A 26,062-nucleotide genomic window follows, 5' to 3' on the forward strand; every position below is an offset into this window, starting at 1 on the left:
TATTCTGACAAGTTAATGTTATTGAACTACAACTCCCCCATAAAAAAGAACGATAAGGGGGTTGACTTGGAAGGCACTGAACAGACTATGCTCTGGCACCACAAGATGCAGAGCCAACCTTAAGAAATGGGGCTACAAAGTGGAGTCCATGACATACGGGTGTGGACAAGAGCAAACCACAGACCACCTACTACAATGCAGTCTGAGCCCTGCTACACGCACAACGGAGGAACTTCTTATATCAACACCAGAGGCACCACAATTAGCCAGCTACTGGTCAAAAGACATTTAGTATAATGTCGAATTTTTAAACTTTGTATTTTCAAATACATCACAACTTGTACCTTTAGTTCACTTCTGACATAATTGGGGGGGGGGGGGGGCAAATTCTGCCAGAATTATTTTTTTCATGTCATATTGAATGTAGGGGTTGGGATTGACATTTCCCCCCACTCCTATCATTTATCTGTAAATCGTGAATATGGCTATTGACATTTAGTTATCACCATATTCAGAATTACCAAGATAATGTGCTCTTAGGCTCACACAAAACATAAAGGGGAAATGAAAGGGAAGCGAGGAGAAGATTTAACAGGAGAAGGAGGATGAGAAATGGCCTTTGAAATAAGATATAACTTCCAGACACTCTGGGTTCAGTATATAGACCAGGGATGTGATATTCATATTTTACTTCAGGCAGCAAATTGTCTATAATCCTTTTAGGGAACAGTCCATTTTCTCTGTAGGAGTTGTTCGTTTGGTAATACAGTAGAGTCTCACTTATCCAACATTCGCTTATCCAACATTCTGGATTATCCAACACATTTTTTTTGTCAATGTTTTCAATATATCATGATATTTTGGTGCTAAATTCGTAACTACAGTAATTATAACATAACATTACTGCGTATTGAACTACTTTTTCTGTCAAATTTGTTGTATAACATGATGTTTTGGTGCTTAATTTGTAAAATCATAACCTAATTTGATGTTTAATAGGCTTCTCCTTAATCTCTTCTTATTATCTGACATATTCGCTTATCCTATGTTCTGCCAGCCCGTTAATGTTGGATAAGTGAGACTCTACTGTATTTGGTCACTGTATGCATAATCAGAGTGGCAAACTGAGTGAATAGTGTGTCCCATTTCATAATTCTTTGGCTTTGAGAAGAAAATTGAAATATTAGACTGCTGCACAAACAGTGCTGAAGCCAAATATTTGAAAACTGGCATGCGCTAAAAGGAATGTCATACTGTCAATTTCTGAAACACCCATAAATATTATTTAGAAGTCATAGCTAATCTCAAGATAGCATTTTCCCCAGTCGCTCAAAAACTGACTCATCAATATTAAAGGAGTATATTCTTGGCTCCCCTTCTTAGCTTTCTTCAACATAGTTAATATTTACTGAGTCTCTTGGGCTCAGCATTACCTCAGTTTTTTCCTTCAGGTCTCCAGCTGCACTTTCTTGCTGTCACCATAGCAATGTATGGAATGTAAGCATTGTGTTTCCCTTTCTCTTAAGAAAATAAGTAAAACTATAGCGGCCAGCTCTATCAGGAGATGGGGGAAATGCCTTTCCGTGCTGTTTCGATCAAGTATTTCAATGTACATATACACATAGCTGTTTTGAAAATTAGAAATGGCCTGTCAACTTCCATCAATTATCACCTGTATTGATACACAATATAATCCAAATGCCAACCATCAATTTAGATGTTATATGTGTGTTTATATAAATTTATACTAATTAAACAATGTTGGCAAAAACTCCATGAAATGCCAGGGGCATACAAGCTTTTGAAGAATGATTACAGTTCAGCAGCATCCGCAGAGCTAAATTTCTGATGGTGGGTGGTCAAAAAGTTTTTAAAAATCTGTTTAAATTTCCCTCCCATTATTTCTTTTTCTGGTGAAAAATTCTCCAAAGAAAAAAAACTGTTTATGGCTGAATCAAACCTACATCTTTCACTCATGCCCAGCTTTCCTTTCTTCCCTATAGATGGTGGAAGCTGTAGTCCAAGGCCCTATCTACACTGCCATTTCAAACTGCATTATATGGCAGTGCAGATGGGGCCCAATACATCTGGCTAAGGAAAGCCATTCCAAGACAATTGATTGCTATTTCAATATGTCTCTTGCTTGTTCTGAAGTGTGTTTTGTTAAAATATTCATATTTGTGTGATGCCTTTGTTTTATATAACTAGGAAACTAATACAGTTAATAACAATGGATTTAAAAGCAATCAAATGCACACATACACATAGAATCATAGAGTTGGAAGAGACCTCATGGGCCATCCAGTCCAACCTCCTGCCAAGAAGCAGGAAAAATGCATTCAAAGCACCCCGACAGATGGCTATCCAGCCTCTGCTTAAAGGACTCCAAAGAAGAAGCCTCCATCACACTCTGGGGCAGAGAGTTCCACTGCTGAACAGCTCTCACAGTGAGGAAGTTCTTCCTAATCTTCAGGTTGAATCTCCTTTCCTGTAGTTTGAAGCCATTTTTCTGTGTCCTAGTCTCCAGGGCAGCAGAAAACAAGCTTGCTCCCTCCTCCCTATGACTTCCCCTCACATATATATACATGGTCCTCATCATGTCTCCTCTCAGCCTTCTCTTCTTCAGGCTAAACATGCCCTCTTTAAGCCGCTCCTCATAGGGCTTGTTCTCCAGATACTTGACCATTTTAGTTGCCCTCCTCTGGACACATTCCAGCTTGTCAACGTTTCCCTTCAATTGTGGTGCCCACAATTGGACACAGTATTCCAGGTGTGGTCTCACCAAGGTGGAATAGAGGGGTAGCACGACTTCCCTGGATTTAGACACTATACTCCTATTTATGTAGGCCAAAATACCTTTGGCTTTTTTGCCGCTGCATCACAATCTTGGCTCATGTTTAAATTGTTGTCCACGAAGACTCCAAGATCCTTTTCACACTTACTGCTGTTGAGCCAGGCATCCCCCATTCTGTATCTTTGTTTTTCATTTTTTTTCTCCTAAGTGGAGTATCTTGCATTTGTCCCTGTGTACTGTATCACATGCTTTTATATGTTTCAAATTATAACATGGAGAGAGAGAGACCAGTCTTGAACACTGATAGAATTAAAGTATTATTTGTTTATTTATTTATTCACAGTATTTATATTCCGCCCTTCTCACCCCGAAGGGGACTTGGGGCAGATCATAATGTACATATACACTGCAAACATTCAATGCCATATGACGTACAGACAGGGACAGAAACGAAAACACAGAGGCAATTTAACATTTTCCAGCTTCCAGGCTTCATGAGGGTATGCTCGATTCCGGCCACAGGGGGAGCTGCTGCTTCATCATCCACTGTGACACCGAGTCCTTGATGGATTACTTCCTCATTCCTATCCGCACACTGCTGGACAATTTTTATGGTGTTGTAAATTAGTTAAATTAGCCTCCCCACATCAGCGGTACCTAAATTTCCTACTTGATAGATGCAATAATCTTTCGGGTTGCTTAAGTCAATAACGACCTGGGCTATTTTTAATGGTTGGGCGCTCAATCCAATGCAGGCTGACTTTAAACTCATGACCTCTTGGTTAGTAGTGATTTATTGCAGCTGGCTACTAACCAGTCCAGCCCTAAAACTTTGGGAATTTAGAAGAATATTTTGCTGATCAGAACAAGACTTCATACTCCTGCATTCAACATTGCTTAGCTATTCTCTTTTTGGTGAAATGTTCCCTTTGTGGGTAACAATAAATTTCCATGTGAGAGAATGCTTCTGGAACATGGCCACACAGCCCGAAAGACATACAACAACCCTGTGATCCCGGCCATGAAAGCCTTCGACAACACAATTTCCATGTGCATTTGAAACCGTGTCTATCAGTAGTTTTCATCTGCCTATCTACAAGCTTTGAAATAACATTGTAGCTGCATATTTAGGAAGATTGCAGCATTTTGCTTTAAAAATAACTGTAGAGTCCTGGATTGTATTTCGAATATACTGTATATCAAGTAATCTTTGTCTGTACATCTGATGTTCTATCAGTCCAATGCAGAGTCTCTATCACACTATCGCATATCCATGACCTTTGCATTTGAACAGTGCAAGGGACAGCAAAAATTCCATGTTACAAAATCATTCTTTCCGAAACAGAAATCAAGCAATTGGGGGCTTTTGAATGCCTTCTGGATGCATGTGTGTCAGTGTGTATTTTCAGTGTTTACATGCTGAGGTTGCAAAGAAATAGTGTGGTAAAGAATGTTCTTTACCACCCGTCCAAATGGTTTCTTGTTTATGCCAGCAAATAAATTATGGAAACTAAGTAACTTTCAATATCAAGTGTTATGTCAGTTGGATCAGATGACTCTGGGTGAGTTCTATAATAAACATATCATGTTGAACTTAATTACCTGTGATGCCTTCAGTTCTGCCAACTGGATGCTAACTTTTCAGTCTACACTAGATTTATTTGTAGATCTTGTCTGGGAATCAAACATGAGAAATTCAATTATGTATACAGCAAGAATGTTGCTTTCTGTTGTTGCACCCCTGTTTCTCACTGCCAAAAAGAAACAAGCGATTTTTTAATGAAAGTATGATTTGCTTTTTTGTCTATGAAGAAATAAAGAGAGGGAAATTTCAGCTTAACAAGGGTGACAATCCTTCCCTATGCTATTTAAAGTTAATATATATATTCGGCTGCAGTTACACTTTTAAAATATACCTGTTTTGACTTAAAAACAAATTCAACCTAAGAACAAGCCTACAAATCTTATCTTGTTTGTAACTTGGGGAATGCCCGTCTGGACAAAAGAGCAGCCTCAGCTTCATATTAAATGTGAGCCACTGAAGCCCATCAAATTGTCTTCTTTGTTTGCCTAGTGATGTTATTGTTGTTTGTACATGTCTTCAAGATGACTACAATTTATGGCCCCCTTCTGATGGGATCTTTAAGAAAGATTTATTAGAGGAGGTTTGCCATTGCCTTCCTCTGAAGCTGAGAAAGTGCAACTTGCTCAGAATTACCCAGTGGGTTTCCACAACTGAGCAAAGATTTGAACCCAGGTTTGCCAGAATTACAGACCAACATTCAAACCATGGTATGCATTGGCTTACCCTACCATTCTTATATTGTCATTTCTAACCTACGGTGAATGCATTACAGTGTTTTCTTGTCTCAAATGATTGAGAGAGGGTTCATCATTGCCCTTCTCTAAGGTTGAGAGAATATGGCTTGCACAATGAGTTCTATCACTAAGTGTAGATCTGAATCCTGGTCTTCCAGAATCTTAGTCCAACACTCAAACCACATTATATGTTAATGTGGGATTTGTGTATTGATAGTGTTTAAATGCAATTTGTGCCATGCTTGTATTGCAACTGATTGCATCATCCAGAATGTACCATAGTGTGGAAAGAGTTAATTGCCAAGAAGCTATGATGACCTTGATGTGTGGCTGGAACTAGGGAGTATCCAGACACAAGCGTTTGTGCATAACGATTGCATCATTTCAGTTCAGTTGAGTTGAGTTCTGTCTGCCTAGAGTTCGAGTCAAGTTCTGTTGGAGAACAGAACAGTTCTGTGTTCGTCTGTCGTCTGCAAGTCTGTTTGTGTTGATTACTGCTGCATACAGTAAAACTTTGTAAATAGTTTTACCAATGTCTCTGAGTGTCTCTTTGTTCTGCGTTCCACTGCTTCCATCCAACTACTGCTGCGTGGCAAATACTCTGACATTATATTGGTTGTCGCTATTGCTATTATCACTTTGTTGGGGAAAGGACTATGACCATTTCAGGCTGGGCAAGGGCATTTTACAAATGTTCATTTGCTGGTCTGAAATGGGGAAAACCCATTTACTACACTAATTTCAGTATATTGTTGGACTGCAAACTGTAATCTGAGAAACCCTTTTTCAGATAGTGCCGTCTTAACACATGTTCACAAATGATCGAGGATAAGGATCACTCACAAAAGATATACAAGCAACCATCACTTATCAAAGGAAAAGGGGCAAAGATGAAGCCAAAGAGAAAAGATCAAAAGGAAAGGAAATATTATAACTTGATTTCCTTTCTACAGGAAGTAGATATTGTATCACTTTTTAACACTATGTTTCTTTGTTCATCTTTGTGTGCACATATTATCAGCAAGGGGAGATGCAAAAAATGTCAGACTAAAGCATGACTTCAAGATTCAGCTCACTTGGCAGGGATGAAGAGTGAAGTTGTATAAAACTTTTAAATGGCACTTCGGATCCCACTTGAATCACTCTAACTGTAAAAGGGAGCTGAGATTGTACAATGGGTTAAACCCTTGTGCTGGCTGAACTGCTGACCTGAAGGTTGGGTTGCTGACCTGAAGGTTGACGGTTCGAATCTTCAAGATGGGATAAACTTCCATCTGTCAGCTCTAGCTTGCAGGGACATGAGAGAAGCCTCCCAGCATGATGGTGACACATCTGGGCGTACCCTGGGCAATGTCTCTGTAGACAGCCAATTCTCTCACACCAGAAGTGACTTGCAGTATGTTCTCAAGTCGCTTCTGACACGATAAAAAAAAATCCAACTGTGAAAGTGTTCCCTCATCCTATTGAATTCATTCTTTATCACTCAAGGCTACAAAAGTACAATATGGGGAGGACAGAAGCACCTGTCGACAGGACTTACTGTACAACATTGTTTCTGTCTTATATTCATATTGCATTTGAATTGTAATTGGATTGTCTCTTTTTATTGATGGCAAAAGCCAATCAATGAGTGGCTTTCCTTTTTGTCAGTGAAAAAATAAAGAGACACAAACTTCAACTTATTTTATATTTTGATTGTGGACTTCTTTGTACTATTTTATTGCCATGGGTCTTGGCCAAGAAAATCATTGAGTCTAATATCACTGCTATTTTTCCTTATGCAATAATTGCCTTCCACTGCAATCCCGGTATTGTAACATAGAGGAAGGTCTTGTGAAAATGCTGAGATTGTGTGACTACACAGTTGTGACAAAATGAAGGCAATAAAAATATAGAAAAAAAAACCCAGCACAGAAATCCAGATCAGAGATATTCAACCTGTACCTTCTTTGGGCATACTCTCTGGATTGCTTCCTTTTTCCATTGTAGATTTATCATGTTGTGCTTAGAGAAGCATGATGGATAAGGACTAATAAACAGCAGACTACATCTCAATTACCCTCATAGTAATTCCATGAATTAGATAAGCCTGAGAAACATTGGATTGTCCAAAGTCACCAAGTTATCTTCATAGCTATGTCTTCCCAGGCTTAGCTGCATGTTTTCACCGCAACACCTCTGCCACAGGGTTACCACATTGTTATCTTCCTATGGTGTCCTCATGGTTCCTCAGTCTTTTATCAGACTTTAAAGAGTTTTAAAAAATAGAATAGTAGTGCTGACATAAATTATCCATCTCCATTTTTTTAAGTATCAGATATATTGGACCAGTACTTCAATGTGTGTTCAATATGTACCGTATATACTTGAGTATAAGCCGACCCGAATATAAGCCGAGGCACCTGATTTTACCACAAAAAAACTGGGAAACCATTGACTCCAGTATAAGCCGAGAAACCAATAAAATTACATTCATTGAGGCATCAGTAGTTTAAATGTTTTTGAATCTTTACATCAAACTGTAATTTAAGATATGACTGTTCAACTCTGATTAAATCATTATTTTCATCTTCTTCAATGTAAATGTGCTTACATGTCCTTTTAATAATAATAGAGTGAAATAATAAATGTAATAATAATAATAATAATAATAATAAATGCAGTAAAATAAAAAATGTAATAATAAATAGAGTAAAATAATAAATGTATTAATAATAATAAAAATAGAGTAAAATAAATTTAAAAGTAACAACAATAATAGAGTAAAATAATAAATGTAATAATACCAATAATAATAGAGAAAAATAATAAATAAGCCGACCTGAATATAAGCCCACCAGGACCCTCACCCAAGTATAAGACGAGGAGTTTTTTTAGTTCTAAAAAAAGGGCTGAAAAACTAGGCTTATACTCGAGTGTATAAAGTATTTGATTTATATCCTATCTTTTCTCAAAATTGGACTCAGGGCAGTTGGGATGGAAGGTTGGCATGATCTTTCTGACAGATTCCCAGTATGCCTTTGAAAAATTGCCATTATAAGAAAACAAATCATCTGGGTTTAAAAAAAAAAAGGCTGCTGCTCAATGGATCAGCAGAAAAAACATAACAAAGCCCATGAATCACATGCCTTTTTTAAAAAAAATCCCTAAAAATCTTTAAAAAGATGATACATCAAACACTCCCTTATGTGAACTGACCCCAGTCACAGATGATCCATCACAAACGTCTGTGCTGCTTTATTGTTGTTATGAGCCTTCAAGTTGATTCCAACTTATTACATGCTTAACACTTTAATTATTTTGGGGTTTTTAAAAGATTATTCTGCCAAATATTTTTATGTATTCTTGTATATATGTGTATACACACAGAAACTCACAGGTTTGAGCATCTCTTATTTGGAACTCTGAAATCCCAAATCCTCCAGAATCCGAAATTGTTCATGTGGGTGTTTGAGAAGTTAAGACTTTTGTTTTCTGATTGTTCAGCCTACACCAGGTATGGGCAAACTTGGGCCCTCCGGGTGTTTTGGGCTTCAACTCCCACAATTCCTAACAACCTTCCGGCTGTTAGGAATTGCGGGAGTTGAAATCCAAAACACCCAGAGGGCCCAGGTTTGCCCATGCCTGGCCTACACAGTTTCCTATGCAATCCTAGCATTTAGAGTATAGGGAGGAAATTCGAAATTCTCAGCCAGAGGTGTCTAGTGCCTCACCAGTTTATACATCTCAGGATTCCATAACAGAATCATAGTACTATAATTGTTTTGGGCTGGCTCTACATTGTAGAATTAATGCAATTTGATACCACTGGAATCATAAGGGTTGTTAACAAGGGCACTAGCCTTTTCTGCTAAATAGTGGGGATGTCCCGCTAAACTACAAATCCCTGGATTCCATGGCATTCAAACTTTCGTATCCATTCTTCAGTGATACAAATGTGTAAATCACAGTATGTAAGATGCCTGTATTTTTCTACTCTCCTTGTGGGTGCGGCAACAGTGACTGTCATGATAAGTGCCTATTTGTTAAGATTTACTGCACTACCGTTGCTAAGTATGATGAGACATAGGGAGGAGTACAGCCGTCCTGAAAAAAAAATATTCTTGTATTGTTTACTAAAGTCAAGAAAAGCACACATTAAACCCCGACTTAGGTTTCCAAACCCTAACTAAATTCTAGCTAGAAGCCAAATTATTTGGGTTGGGTTTTTTTTTTGTATAGGGAGACATTTATAACCTCTTTGCCTACTTTTTATGACTATTCTTTTCTCCATTGTCAGTTGTCCCAATCTGTGCACAGCATAACCCCCCCAAATGAGAAATACCATCCTTGCTTTGTGATACTCTGAAGCTGCATAGATGCTGCTACTGCTATAAATCCACTTTTTGGTTGTGTGACTTGAAAAATTGCCTCTTTGACTGAAGATTACGAACAACCAGACTTTACATTCCTACTGGAAGACTATATCTATATTGCGGTCTTCGTCCAGCATCCCTGCTTCCAGAGTCTCAAACCCCATTTTTATCTCTCTGTGTATATAATGACATAATTGTCATGGCAAACAAGCTAGTTTCAAACGCTTTTAAGACCCCTGCAATTGAAGGGATGAGATTTATAGAGCCAGAATGTGCTCCCATAAACACATTTACCAGATGAACTGTCTGACAAGCTGATGGTGCTGTCTTGGACAATTGTCAAGGGGCTCCTTAAACTCCTTTTTTCAAAAAATCCCCATGCCCCAAAATGTATCACGTCTCTCGAATAATGAGACCACAACAATCCCCACAGAGCCATTGAGACAAGCAGATACAGACTGGAAAGCATGGGTAAAGCTTCCTTGTAAATTAGGAGTTTTGCAACTTGGCCCTGGCTCTACAGCAAAGGCTGTGCTTATATGATACACGATCTTAAAGGAAGTCCAAAAGTTAAGTATGTGAGCCTTGCAGTGGTCAGATTTAAATTCCCCAGGACTTTCAAAAGATGAAGAGTGATTAGGCTTCCTGCTGAAATATGAACCTTGTCATCAGGCATGGCCATAATTTGTGAGGATGGTTGGGTTAATGATCTTTTTTAAAAAGTGACAGAATATGGGGATGGGAGATATAGCATGCTCAGTCTGTGCTATGCTCAGCCATTGCCAACATTCTGCAATACTGTCTAGTTTAAAGGGAAGTTTAACTTTCAATCATGTTTACACTTGCATCCAGGAACTGAATGCAAATTCGGATTTCTTTTTTGTAAAATGTGTAAGTCTATTTGTGCCTCAGGGACCAAAATGTCTTCACCAGGAGAGCATAGCTCCGAATATTGTGTGAGATTTTGTTCAACATTTGTATTGATTAAGAATGCCTCTACATTGTAAAATTAATGTAGTTTGACACCGTTTTAACTACCATGGCTCAATGCCATGGAATTATGGCAGCTGTAGTTTTGTAAGATCTTGTTAAACTACAGCTCCCAGTCCTGATTTTTCAGGAGTAATTCTGGATATGTCTACTTTGAAGTCTCTGAATGCACAGGTGCATCTACACTGTAGAATTAATTCAGTTTGACTACACTTTAACCGCCACGGCTCAATGCCATGAGATCATGGCAGCTGTAGTTTTGTGAGGCGCTTGCACACTTTGAGACAAGCTAAAGAACTTGTAAAATCACAACTCCCAAACTTTGCATTATATATTTGTACCTTTTGGTTGGCCTGATAAAGGGTATCACTACAACTTTTTAAAAATTTTATATTTTGCTGCATGGTCAACAACCCCATTTCTGAGATATAGTCATACTGAATTATGCATGTTTCTTTATTAGGAATTTGCAAAGTGAGAAAAAGAATCAGCCACTTCCAGCTTCTTCCCAATGATAGGTAACTAAAAGATATACCAGTATTGCTGTGAGTTTTCCGGGCTGTATGGCCATGTTCCAGAAGCATTCTCTCCTGACATTTCACCCACATCTATGGCAGGCACCCCCAGAGATTTTGAGGTCTGTTGGAAACTAGGCAAGTGAGGTTTATATATCTGTGGTATGTTCAGGGTGGAAGAAAGAACTCTTGTCTGCCTGAGGCAAGCATGAATGTTGCTATTGGACAGCTTGATTAGCATTGAATAGCTTTGCAGCTTCAAAGCCTGGCTGTTAACACTTCCCAACAAAGGATTCCCCCAGAAGGGAAGCAGCCAAGCTTTGAAGCTGCAATGCTAATCAAGGAGATCAACTGCAACATTCACACTTGCTTCAAACAGAAAAAAGAGTTCTTTCTCCCACTCTGAACATTCCACAGATATATAATCCTCACTTCCCTGATTTCCAATATCCTTCACAACCTCTCAGGATGCCTGCCAATGATGTGGACAAAACGTCAGGAGAGAATGCTTCTGGAACACGGCCATACAGCCTGGAAAACTCACAGCAACCTAGTGATTCCGGCTATGAAAGCCTTCGACAACATGATTTTGGGTAATAACCTCACAAGGCACAAAGTGGATAAATGTTTTTTAAAAAACGATTAATGGCTTATTTAAATTTCTGTTTCTTCTCTCACCAAACTCCCTGGATCATCTGGGAATTCTGGTAATTGTATAGACAAAAATTCATCAAATCATACCATATAATTTGATGGCAAAGCAATACCACAGAAGTGAGATAATCTAAGAGGATTAATCTTAAGCGTTACTTTCTGGGTTATATCATAAACATGTACCTGAATACTTTCTTTCTATAGCACGTTGCAGTATTTCCTATTTCATGATATCACTGTGTCTTTGATGCCCAGGAGAATTCAATTTAGGATCTGATAAACTGGGGACAGTAGGATAACATCCCTTTGACCACAGAAATATTTCCCCATAGAAGAAATATATATTTAAAAACAATAAATACACAGTACAGCTTCCTTACCCAGATTCCAAGAATTTTATATGCTGTAACTTAATCCTGAGAAAACCAGAGGATATTAAATGAACTAAATTTTCTTTGCGAGCAATCTTTGATTTGGACTGTCCCTTTGAAGTTTGCATTTGAAACTCTTTGATGTCTTTGCATTGCTTTAGAAATTAAGGGGGGAAATCTGGACTTGTAAATCATTTCAGGATTACATGAATGACAATATGATGATGAATGGCATAGAGTTTTGAAAAAGAATATTTTTTTCCTGAATATTAATCACCAGCCAAAGACTGTCTAGCATTAGTTTCTGGTGACTTCAGAGATCCTTTGGCATTCCTGATGCACAAAGATAAAAAAAGGACTTCATTATGAGCACCTTTCCACATCTGCAACCCTGTCGTACAATAAAGTCTTGTTCTTTTGTTGCAAGATTGTGGTGGTTCTTTCAAAAATAATAATAATTTGAAACATGTGGCCAAGGGGTAATCCAGTAAGCCATAGGCATTTTATATCAGAGCTTTCCTGCAATCACATATAACGTCAACCATCTGGATGGATGGGTAGATAGAAAAATCTTGTATTGATAGATTGCAAATGATAGCAAGATGAAGAACCAACCCCGCTCAAGCTTATAAACCTTTTATTGAGTTATACCAACTTACCATTATGTCATTATCATTCATTCTGAGACAATGGCCTCTTTAAGGAATGATTGGGCTATAGGTATCACATTGACCATACCCAATCTCTGCAAATATGAGGATTCCTACCACATCTTTATACTCTTTCTTTTGTGCTTACCTTAACTTCTTTCTACCTGTTTCATCAGAGCCCTTTTCAGGAGAGAGAGATGGTCTGATCACAGTCATAATTTATGTTGTAATTCTGGGTGGCATTTTTTTAATTCTTAGAGACTGGGTGTGATGGAGAATTTATTTTTAAAAAGAGTTTGGAACTGAATGTAAGCTTCGAGTTGCACATTTCTCAATTTTGTGTACATTAACGAGGGATTGGAGCCCCCAGTGGCACAGTGGGTCAAACCGCTGAGCTGCTGAACTTGCTGACTGAAAGGTCGGCGGTTCGAATCTGGGGAGTGGGGTGAGCTCCTGCTGTTAGCCCCAGCTTCTGCCAACCCAGCAGTTTGAAAACATGCAGATGTGAGTAGATCAATAGGTACTGCTCTAGCAGGAAGGTAACAGCACTTCATGCAGTCATGCTGGCTACCTAACCATGGAGGTGTCTACGGACAATGCCATTTCTTCGTCTTAGAAATGAGCACCAACCCTCAGAGTCGGATACGACTAGACAATGTCAGGGGAAAACCTTACTTTAACCTAAAAAAGAGATGGAAAATCCTTGGCCTTCTAGATGTTGTAGGCTACAATTTCCACCTTGCTTTACCATTCAGCATAATGCCTGGAAGGCCACCAATCCACAGGCCCACTCTTCTTTTAAAGTCTATGTCAAGTCAGGAAGATAAAGGAAAAGAGTGACCAAGTTTGGAACATTATTGGTTGTAGCTGATAATGTTAACCTGGGGGTTGGGACCCCTGGGGGGGGGGTTGTGAGGGGGATCTCAGGTGGGTCACCAAAGACTATCAGAAACCCATATTTCTGATGGTCTTAGGAACCCAAATCCCTCCAGTATTTTCTATTGGTCATGGGGGTTCTGTATGGAAAGTTTGGCCCAATTCTATCATTGGTGGGGTTCAAGGGGCTCTTTGATTGTACATAAACTATAAATCCCAGGAACTACAACTCTCAAATGACAAAATCAATCCCCACCAGTATTCAAATTTGGGCGTACGGGATATTTGTGCCAAGTTTGGCCCAGATCCATCATTGTTTGGAGTCCACAGTGCTCTCTGGATGTAGGTGAACTCCAGAACTCAAGGTCAATGCCCAACAAATCCTTCCAGTATTTTCTGATGGTCATAGGAGTTCTGTATGCCAATTTTGGTTCAATTCCATCATTAGTGGAGTTCAGAATGCTCTTTGATAGAAAGTTAACTATAAATCCCAGCAACTACAACTCACAAATAGCAAAATCAATCCCCACCAGTATTCAAATTTGGGCATATGGGATATTTGTGCCAATTTTTGGTCCAGTAAATGAAAATACATCCTGCATATCAGATATTTACCGGTACATTACGATTCATAACAGTAGCAAAATTACAGTAATGAAAAAGCAAAAAATAATAATTTTCTGGTTGGGGATCACCACAACATGAGGAACTGTATTAAGGGGTTGCAGCATTTGAAAGGTTGAGAACCACTGTGCTAAAATAACAGTACCATCTGCCAGTTCATTTCTCTATGTGGTTCAAGTTGCAGTTTAACCCTTAAAACCTCTAATAACTAGGGATTCAGATATCGAGATTCCTCTTTACATTAGAAGTTAATTGTCTTACTCAGATTATCTGATTATCTAATTTAAGACTGAAGATGCATCATAAGACATATCTGAGTCAGATATGTCTTATGCTGCATCTTCAGTCTTAAATTAATGCCATTTGACACCACTTGAGCAGCTGCTGTTATTTTGGAATCGTGAACATTGTTGTTTTACAAGGTTTTTAATTTTCTCTGCCAAAAAGTACTGATGCTTCCCCAAACTACAAATCCCAGGATTCCATAGATGTTATTCATGGCAGTTAAAGTGGCTCAAAATGCATTAACTCTACAGTGTAGATGCACCTTCAAATATTCCTCCTCCATTTCTCCCAGTCTCCATTCTTTGTATTCCCTAATAAAATGAAAGTCCCCTTAGGTGCATGGTGAGGCTTACTTCTGTTGGTACAATTGAGATGTTATTTATTTGTTCACTTGCCTTCTTGCTTTGCAGTTGTACTTTTGATTAACCTAGTAAGACTCATAATCTTCAATAAATCTGCAATGGAACAATGAAAGAGTCATTCATCAGTCCAAACTGCCATCTAATACGCCATCAAATTTAATGCACACTTCAACTTTCAAAACTCTGAAACCAAAAAAAGTATTTGCTGCCAAATGTAATCCGCAGCGGCAAAAAGTGCCCCTCTTTGTAATTTTGTCATTACTGTTTCTTCCTGCATAGAATTCCTTCTTTGAAAACAAAACACCTTCCACCTTCCAGCAATGGAAAAGAAAACCTTGGAGTCTATCTATGCTGTAGAATGAATCCATTTTAACTGCCTGGGTTTAATGCTACAGAGCAGGCATGGGCAAACTTCAACCCTCCAGGTGTTTTGGACTTCAACTCCCACAATTCCTAACAGCCTACCAGCTGTTAGGAATTGTGGGGGTTGAAGTCCAAAACACCTGGAGGGCCAAAGTTTGCCCATGCCTGCTCTATAGGATCATGGGGGCTATAATTTTAAAACGTCTTGAGCCTTCTCTACCAAAGAATGCTGATAACTCAGTAAACTACAAATCCCAGGATTGCATAGCATTGATCCATGGCCATTAAATTAAATGTGGCATCCTTCAAAGAGGAGCAGCTTACCCCTTTGCTTTGGCTCAGCACTAAGATTAACGTATGATGCAACTCTAATGTGCACCCTAATTTTGGCGAGGTCATTTAGACAAAAAGGTGAGCGTTATATTCGAGTAAGTAAGGTAATTGCTGCTTATTGCTATTCAAAAAATATGCAATGAGGAAGCAAAGATGTATTACATAAGCCTGCTTAAAATCTCTGGATATCAGAACACAAGCTCCGAAATCTAAAGATGCAGCCAGGACAGATGTAGCCAAAATGCTGGCAATGGTGCACTGTTAGTTTTCCTAAACAGCTGAACCCTTGCACAGCTGAGAGCCATGAGATTGTCAACATATTGAATCCATGTATGATTTCTACCCCCCTGTGGGACATTACCTCCATCTATTGCCAATTGACACTGAGCTTTGTTCCTGGCTATCATTCGAAAGCAACAGGCTGGGAGGAGAAGCTACAGTAAGATAAAAGAGCAGCAAAAATGTGTGACAAATGGCAATGACAAGGTTGCATCTGCAAGCTCCGAAACACTGAAAGGAAAGGCTACAAGGCTGGGTCCACTGAGAGTCCTGGCTGCCTTTGTGCCAGCACCTGCTTGCTGCAGTTAGAAAGCACAGCCTAGATCATGTTTATCAGGAAGAGAGACAATTATTTTAATGTCTCCGTTTTTCACAAACATGTCAATATGACTTGATTTGTAATGGAAGGGGAAGAGAGAGGCATATAACTGCAGGCCATTTTTTTCCAGAATGATCATTTATTTCTGCTGTAATGTTGATTAATAGCTCTATCCTGGTTTAGGATACTGTGTGCCTTCTCTGAGGAAATATGATGCTGGGCAAAAATGATTCAAAGCAGTCCAACGAAAAATATCATCCAACTGTCCTGATTTTGGCAGCAACTGCCCCAATCAATTTTCTGTCATTCCACTTTTCAGCTTTTTTAAAATACAGTATCTGTTTCCATCCCCTCTTCCCATTTTCCTCCTTTGCCTCTAATTTACTTCACTGGAGGCAAACTGTGTTGAAAGCGAAAAAGTAAATTGTACATGGCAGCTTCTTGGAAATTGCAGTTTGAGGGGAGGAATCAGACTTTTCACCCACAGAGCTCTAAATTTCTCACCAAACTACAAACCCCAGGATTCATAAAAAGTAGCCATGTTAATTAAAGTGGAATGAATCATCATCATGCTATAGCTGTATAGTATGGAAGGGCCACCAAAATCTCTGTCATATTATTATTTTGACTTTGATTTGAACACATTTGCAGGTTTTGCAATCAACATAATTCTTTTTTCCCGGTAGGTTAGAGAGTGGGCCAAATATCAAGGAACTTCAGGGAGTAATAGATGCACCAGATGTTTCATTTATCTGTTTAGATGTTTAAGTACAATCATGCCCCATTTGTTTCCTGACATGGATTCAGAAAAACATCTATGGGGCTTTCCCAGGCACTTATGAAATATAAATGATGTGTTGTCGAAGGCTTTCATGACCGGAATCACTGGGTTGTTGTGCATTTACTGGGCTGTATGGCCATGTTCCAGAAGCATTCTCTCCTGACTTTTCACCAACATCTATAGAAGGCACAGAGATTGTGAGGTACCTCACAACCTCTGAGGATACCTGCCCTAGATGTGGGTGAAACATCAGGAGAGAATGCTTTTGGAACATGGCCATACAGCCTGGAAAATGCACAACAACCCAGAATAACCCAATTCTACACTATAGAATTAATGCAGTTTGGCATCACTTTAACTGCTATGGCTTAGTGTTATGGAATCCTGGGGGTTGTAGTTTTACAAGGTATTTAGCCTTCTCTGCCAAAGAATGTTGATGCCTCGCCAAACTACAAATCCCAGGATTGCATACAATAACATAACAACACTGTATTACATGTGGATGCATTCCTCTTTCCGTCTGTAAGTCTGAAAAGGTTTTCTTCAGCTAGAATTGGTTCACTTCCTATTTACATCCAGAATTCAATGCATCCTCTTTGGCACAAATTCAAAACGATATGTGTCTTTAGTAGGTCTGTTTAAAGAAAGAATATTTGCATATATTTTCTTTGCCAAGAAAATGTCTTGGAAATAGTAAGTGCACATTTTTATGCTAAAGCTTCATCAGAAATAGTAGCACCTGCTTCTAACCTGTTTCCTGTATTTCCTACAGCGGTTATGCAAAATTATGTTTTCATCTAACAAAACAACTATAATCAGAAACAATCAAAAGTTGGACACTGGCAGAGGGAGGGATCCAGTGTTGTTTTTTGGTGGGAAGTGTTGAGGCATTTTAATATTTTGATGTTTGATGGTTTTAATGACACAAATTGTTTAATTGGTTTTTATTTTTTATGTTTATGTTTTAATGTACTTACACTGTTTGATTTGCATTGTTTTATACTGATTGTGAGCCACCTTGAGTCCCTATATCAGGGATCTCCCTCAGCCCCTATATTGGTTAGCAGTGGTCAGCAGGCTGAAGCACCCTATATTGAAAGAGGGCATCATTGGGGGTGGGGAGGTCTTAAAACAGACAATGAACAACCACCCCAACAGGTGTTACCAGCCTCTGATGGTGTCACCCGGTATCCTCTGTATCCCTTGCACCCATCCAGCAATGCTACTGCATATATTCATGTGTCAATATTTGCCAAGCAGTGAGAGAAGCCTCCCACAAGGATGGTAAAAACATTTTAAAAAAACAAACATCTGGGCATCCCCTGGGCAACATCCTTGCAGACAGCCAATTCTCTCACACCAGAAGCAACTTGCAGTTTCTCAAGTCGCTTCTGACACAGAAAAAAAGTGATAAATGGTATAACTTGCTAAAACAGTCGTAATAATTTTGTAAAAATTTAACACATTGATAAGAAACATAAAATGAAAATGTCTTTTATTATATTTGGCATTTTAACAAATACCATTTAAACTAAAAGGACCAATATGAAAGGAAGTGTGTTTAAACACTTGTTACACTTTCCACACCAACGGATAGAAAGTCAGGAAATCCAAAGCTATGGCTGACATTCCTTCCTTAATACTTGCCCTGTTTTAATTATTCCCCTGAAGGATTTGATTTAAGAGTAAATGTCATTCATAGATCACTTCATATACAATGACTCACATCACACTATCAACAGAGGCCTGCTTTGCATTTTTCTTTGATTGATCTGAGACTTTGCATTTGGAGTTCAATATTCAATGTTGGATTGGCCCACCAAAACTACAACAACAGCAGTAATTTTAAAAGTAATGAAATGCAACCGCTCTCCTCATTCTAATTCTAATAATTCTCATTCTAACTCTCACTCACATTATGTCTCTCTTTCACACAGAGAGAGACATCTAATCCCTGTTACTAGTCCTAATTAGAGTAAAGCCAATGAATCAAACTGGATTTAACTATGCGTTGACAATTGAATCAACAGGTTTGCTTTGTACCATGTGTACTCATGTATAAGCCTACCTCTTGTACAAGTCAAGGGCAGGTTTTGAGATCAAAATTACAGATGTTGATATGACTTGTGAATAAATCAAGGGTCATTCCACAGCCAGGCAAAAATGGCAGCACTGCCCAGGCGGCCAGCTACCCTTGGTTATTTTCACACTCAGGAATTGAAAAAGATCAGAAGAGGTGCTGCAGAAGATAGTGTAGGGTGAGAACCTTTTTTTGGTTCTCCCAGGACTGACTACATTTTTGTCTTTCGGTATTCTACTCAGAGTTGTTCCTTTTTTTGGTAAGAGTTACACTGACCTGTGGATTAGTTGAATTTTTGACTGATTTTTTAAAGAATTGTACATAATTATATAAATATATAAATATATACAGTAGTATTAACTAACAGGATACCAGCCATGCATACATTACTGGATATTAAACTTAGATCATTTTGCTACTATATCAGAAATTGCAAGGGTGGTAGTCTTATTGCAAGGGTGGTAGAGACATCCAAGACAACTCCTGGGAATTACAGACAGATCAGTTTCTAGGCTGATTGCAATTATTTTAGCTGCTTAAAAAAACATGCGAATTCAACTTGTGCTTCCAAATGTTATTTGCTTGCACATCTCAAAGTGGTCATTTGCATCTATCAAAGTAGAACTTTTTCCATCCCTCATATGACCCCTGCTATTCCAAGGGGAATAAAAACATTCAGATGTATATGATTCTGACACTTTTCTGAAACTTTTGCATGAACACGCAAAATAAATGCCTCTGGGAATGATGGGATCTCAGTGCCTGGTGACCTGATTTACATCCAAATTTTTCCAGGGTCAGTGTCTGGCATCTCTAGATAGGGACTGGGAAAACACTCCAGTTGGAGAACAGTGGAGCAAGTCTGAACTAGGTGCATCAGTCAGTGTAAGACAGCTATCAATGTTCCTAAGACTCCGTGTGACTGGTGCACTGTTTCCTAATTGTACATCATGAGGATAATTAATATTTTCTGTTGCTAAGTTTTAAATTGCCATATAACACTTGCTGGTGATCATCTGACTACTGACACATAGCAAGAATGGGGCAAGTGTGTTCTCATGCAGCTCAAAAAGCCATCTTTGTAGTCCCTTAGGCTTCCAGGGTTCAATTTTTTAAAAAAATGCTGGAATGTTTGGTTGGGGTACAGACACAGAAAATATCCTGAGTAGCCTATATTGCCTCCAAACCTGATCATATTTGACATTGTGGCTAGGTTTTTATCTCTTTCTGTTTGAGAAATGAATGCTGAAATAAAATTACAACACAGTTTAGAGCCAGTGTGGTGTAGTTGTTTCTGGGTTGGACTATGAATCTGGAGAGCAGGTACAAAACCCCATTTTGGCCATGAAAGCCCGCTAGGTGACCCTGGGCAAGCCACACTCCCTCAGCCTCAGAAGAAGGCAAAGACTTACCTCCTCTGAATGAACCTTGGGAAGAAAAACCCATGATAGGTCTGCCCTTGGGTCGCCATAGATAGTTGCAAGAAGGGGGATTGGCTCTCTTCATTCCAGACAAACCAGGACAAATGGCAATGGAGGGATACTAGTTAGATGTCATGATTATATTACCTTAACCTATTGGAAAGCCACATTTTCATATTTTGATATTTTTATACAGATTTTAACTGCCTAATGTGTTATTTATGAGGTCAATTGACTATATGTTTTAGTCAAGGTTGTTTAATTTGCTTATTTTTAACTGTTTGTTTTAACTGTTTGTTAAATGTTTGTTCATGGCATTGAATGTTTGCCATTTTTGTTTTTGGAAGTTGCCCCGAGTCCCTTCGGTGAGAAAGGGTGGGTTAAAAAAATTATTATTATCATTATTATTATTATTATTGGAGCCTCCGGTGGCCTAGGGGATAAAAGCCTCGTGACTTGAAGGTTGGGTTGCTGACCTGAAGGCTGCCAGGTTCGAATCCCACCCGGGGAGAGCACGGATGAGCTCCCTCTATCAGCTCCAGCTCCATGCGGGGACATGAGAGAAGCCTCCCACAAGGATGGTAAAACATCAAAACATCCTGGCATCCCCTGGGCAATGTCCTTGCAGACGGCCAATTCTCTCATTCCAGAAGCAACTCCGGTTGCTCCTGACACGAAAAAATATTATTATTATTATTATTATTATTATTATTATTATTATTATTATTATTATTATCTGTACTGATGGGTCAGGATATATTATTGTGGGTTCTATTCAGTCACTATACACTTTTATGTCCTTTCATTTAAAGAACAACAACAAAATACAACCCAGTGTGCCACATTTTCTAGAACAAGGATATTCACATCCTTAAGACAATAAGTCTGAAAATATTTATTCTTTTCAGCAATTATTAACAAGTTTTGAATTGTCAATTTTAGTCTTCCAGAATTTCTTGTTTGTTTTTTAGAAATCAGGTTGCAATCCCTGGTGGCACAGTGGGTTAAACCACTGAGCTTCTGAACTTGCTGACCAAAAGGTTGGCAGTTTAAATTCAGAGAGTGGGGTGAGCACCCGCTGTTAGCCCCAGTTTCTGCCAACCTAGCCATTCAAAAACACACAAATGTGAGTAGATCAGTATGTACCACTCTGGAGGGAAGGTAATGGCACTCGATGCAATCATGCCGGCCACATGACCTTGGAGGTATCTACAGATAACGCCGGCCTTTGGCTTAGAAATGGAAATGATCACCAATCCCCAGACTTGGACATGACTAGACTTAATGTCAGGGTAAAAACTTTACCTTTACTAGAAGTGCATCCAATTGACCCCAGTGGGTATATTTTTAAATAGTCATGCATTGGGTCACACAGAAGATGACAGTAAAGTAATGGCACAGTACTGATCACTAAAAATCAACAATCCCAAATAAAGGGTGCTCAGAATAGAAGCAATTTTAAGGAAGCACAGCCTCAGAAGCAAAATCAAGCTGGCCACTACAAGAAAACTATTGTGATGAACTTTTTCACTGCAAAGGGGCCAAGTCACCACATCTGGGATCTTGTGCTTTAAGAAATACTTAAGCAATAAAAAGAAGGCGAGTAGAAGTGTGGGGCAAAATATTTACCTGTTGCATCGCCCTTAGATGAGACAGAGTTCCGGGAGCTGTCCAGTGTACTTAATCCAGCTTTTGTAGCCTCCCTTTCATTACAGGACATCCGTCCTCCTATGCCAGACTAATCTGATCTCTTTTTTTGATAGAGTTACAAGCTGAGTAGATGCTGGAAACGCTGTGTATTATCTGGTCTCTAAGGTGCTTAAAATTAAATTCTGAGGATGCCTGCCATAGATGTGGGTGAAACATCAGGAGAGAATGCTTCTGCAACATGGCCATAGGTAAAGGTAAAGGTTTCCTCTGACATTAAGTCCAGTCGTGTCCGACTCTGGGGGTTGGTGCTCATCTTCATTTCTAAGCCGAAGAGCCGGCATTGTCCGTAGACACCTCCAAGGTCATGTGGCCGGCAAGACTGCATGAAACGCAGACTTCCCACCAGTTCTATTGATCTACTCACATTTGCATGTTTTCAAACTGCTAGGTTGGCAGAAGCTGGAGCTAACAGCGGGTGCTCATTCCGCTCTCCGGGTTTGAACCTGGGACCTTTTGATCTGCAAGTTCAGCAGCTCAGTGCTTTAACATACTGAGCCACCGGAGGCTCCTATACAGATAATACACCCATGCCTCTCATTGAATTCAGCAGGACTTACTTCCAAGGGCATAAAGGGATCTTTTAGTGCCTTAGAGCCTGGTTAGATCTATACCAGCCCAGGGCTATATCTACACTGTAGAATTAATGCCATTTGACACCACTTTAACTTCCATGGCTCAATTCTATTTTATTTATTTATTATTTAATACATTTATATCCCGCCCTTCTCACCCCGAAGGGGACTCAGAGCGGCTTACAAATTAAATTTACATACAATATTATATTATTAGCATAGCAATAAATTACTATATTGTACTATATCAATATATTGTAATATTATTATTAATATTACATGTAATATAATATATAATTAACATTATTATATTGTATTATTAGTATTATATTGTATTACAAAATAATATTATTAATATTATATGCATATACAATATATTGTAATATTATATATTATTGTAAATTATATTATATATGTGTGTATAGGTACATTGAATACGTATTATTATCAGTCACTTAACTTAAAACATAGACTTGCTGTTTCTACGTTAGTCACTACTTTCAGTCTAAGTTTCTACTCATTTTTTTAAAATTAAATATAAGAGTTCACCGTAACATTCAAACAACAATACATGACGTATTACACACAATAGACTCGAAACTCCTATCCCACACACACACACACACACAAAAATCCCTTCCCCACACCCGTGCACCCTTTGCCATGACTTCCAACACTGAAGCACTCACTTCAGTGAAGCACTCACTTCTATGGGCCCGGGCTGTGGCGCAGGCTAAAGAGCAAGCCAGCTGCAACCAGCTGCAATGAATCACTCTGACCAGGAGGTCATGAGTTTGAGGCCCGCTCGGAGCCTATGTTTGTCTTGTCTTTGTTCTATGTTAAAAGGCATTGAATGTTTGCCTATATGTGTAATGTGATCCGCCCTGAGTCCCCTTCAGGGTGAGAAGGGCGGAATATAAATGCTGTAAATAAATAAATAAAATATGGCACTATAGGATTTGTAGTTTGGTGAAGCACCGAAATACAGCCCAGAAAACTCACAGCAACCCAAGATCTATGAAAGTACAGCTGATGTGGTCTAGTCAATCACAGTTTTCTGCCTCAGAGCCCCAAATAATCCCAGGAACAGGCCTAAAAACCAAGACATCAAGAAAAAACCAGTTTGGCTATGTCATTGATGAGAAGGAGGGGCTGTTTGTGATGTTTCTGTATATCTTTTTCAGCCACAATTTCTGGATCAAGTCTTTCCAGACTCAGTAGCAAACGATTGCCTGCCCTGCTGGGCCCATGTTTGCACACTTTGGCCAGAAGAAGGGTCCGCCTTTGTGTGGGATGACTCCCAGAGTGACTCTTTAGGAATGAAAGGGGGGCTTTTCTTCTGGCCTCCCCTCCCAGCCCCTTCCCCTGCTTGCTTAGGCTAATGGAGAGCCTGCCATTCCTTTCCCATTGCGCAGGGAGACGGGGCAAACATTGCCCGGTGACCCTTGGGCGCGCAGGTTGCATCATTAAAGGCATCCTTCGGCTTGTCTTGACATCCATTCAAAAGGCGGCTCAAACGCATTTCTCTTCCTCTCCCCCTTGATCCTCAGACTCCCCCCTCCCTCCCCAACCAGGCCTTGCTCATCTTCTTCCAGGGGGAGAGAAATCCTTTTTGGTGGCGGCTGGGGAAAGCATATCTCCAAGAGAGTGGACATTTTTGCCAAGACGGCACCTTGTTTTGCTTCCCATCCACCATCCACCTTTTCTGGCCTGTCGCTTTGCATCTCATCCCCTTTGGAAAGCCTTTAATCCAGTTCTCCTTGCCTGCTTGTTTTGGAAAGGGAAGGGGATACCCAACCTGGGCTCTCCTTTTTGCCAAGGCTAAAGAAATTGGCTGTGAAGAAAGAAGGAGCGGGCAGCCTCTCTCCATGAAAAGGCTCACTAAGGACAAGCAATGGCCCACCATGACATTCACCAGTCCCAGTGGCCTCCTCTTTCTCCTTCTCCGCCTTTCATGATGCAAGATGAGAGTCAACCTCAAGAGGAGATGCTGGACTTCTATGCTTTCTCCACCTCTGGGGATCCTTTGCATCCTAGAAGCTTCTCAGCGGCGGGAACAGGAGAAGATGGGCACTTGGGTGTAGGAGATCCGGAGACAGAGGAAGAGGAGGAAGAGGAGGAGGAAGGGCGAGGGAGGAAGGCCACTTTCCTGGTGCGAGCCAAGCGCAAGAGGGTCATCACCCACCGGCAGCGCCAGGCCGCCAACGTGAGGGAGAGGCGGCGGATGTTCAGCCTCAACGAAGCCTTCGACCAGCTGAGGAAGAAGGTGCCCACCTTCGCCTACGAGAAGCGGCTCTCGCGGATCGAGACCTTGCGCCTCGCCATCGTTTATATCGCTTTCATGACGGAGCTGCTGCGGGGGGAAACGGGGGCCAAGTAGAGAAAAGAAGAGAGAGATGCCAGCCGAGAAAACAGGCACAGGTAGGTGCCCAAGAGATAGCAAGAAGCGGCACAGGGAGAGACAGAATCTTTCCCAACCAGGGCGAGATGGGAGGGAAACTCTGGGCAACTTTTGTGGACTGCTTTCCCCAGAATCCACACACCACCGACTCCGCTGCCACTAGGAGCTGGAAGGATGCTTCCTAAAAAGAGCTTGAACAAAGTTAGATTTTTTGTGAACTACTGAATTCTCCCCAACCTGGACAACACGGGGAGGTAGATCTTCAGCAAGCCCTTTCTCTGCACTGCTACTAGGCAAGGTCTTTTTATAGACAACCACACCCGACAACAGGTGAAGCTGGAAGGAAACATTCAAGAAAGAGCCTGGAAAGTTCCCTTTGTGGGCTGTCACTCACAGAATCCCCCCATCCACAGAAGAAACTTGGCCAAGTGCTATGTAAGCATAAGTTATTTTGAGCCTCCGGTGGCCTAGGGGATAAAAGCCTCGTGACTTGAAGGTTGCTGACCTGAAGGCTGCCAGGTTCGAATCCCACCCTGGGAGAACGCAGATGAGCTCCCTCTATCTGCTCCAGCTCCATGCGGGGACATGAGAGAAGCCTCCCACAAGCAGGCCTGTAGCGAGGGGGGGGGGGTTAGGGGTTCAACCCCCCCCCCCCCAAATTTTCAGGTTATAAAAAAAACCTGGTTTGCTCATGAATTTTAACTGGTTAACCAAATCCCCATGCTAAATCTATGAGACGCAAAACATTAAGTCCCTCCAGGCACTATCTCAAGCAAATATTGACAGGTTTGTAGTGGGGGTGGGGGGTGCTAGGGGTTCAACCCCCCCCCCCCCCCGAAATTTTCAACCCCCTCCCCCGCAATTTTTTTCTGGCTATGGCCCTGCAGGATAATAAAACATCAAAACATCCGGGCGTCCCCTGGGCAACGTCCTTGCAAAAGGCCAATTCTCTCACTCCATAAGCAACTCCGGTTGCTCCTGATACGAAAAAAATAAAATAAAGCATTT

At 40.1% G+C, this 26,062-nt stretch overlaps 1 protein-coding gene across 1 annotated transcript; it reads left to right on the top strand.

Moving 5' to 3' along the window:
- The first annotated feature begins 23,027 nt into the window (after positions 1 to 23,027).
- ferd3l (Fer3 like bHLH transcription factor) lies at positions 23,028 to 25,666 on the top strand. The gene has a single exon (XM_003222140.4). It carries the CDS (start codon positions 24,548 to 24,550, stop codon positions 25,031 to 25,033), a length of 486 nt encoding a protein of 161 aa, XP_003222188.1. The 5' UTR covers positions 23,028 to 24,547; the 3' UTR covers positions 25,034 to 25,666.
- Positions 25,667 to 26,062: the final 396 nt, after the last annotated feature.

The sequence above is a fragment of the Anolis carolinensis genome, chromosome 6 (assembly GCF_035594765.1).
Source record: "Anolis carolinensis isolate JA03-04 chromosome 6, rAnoCar3.1.pri, whole genome shotgun sequence".
NCBI classification, from domain to species: Eukaryota; Metazoa; Chordata; class Lepidosauria; order Squamata; family Dactyloidae; genus Anolis; species Anolis carolinensis.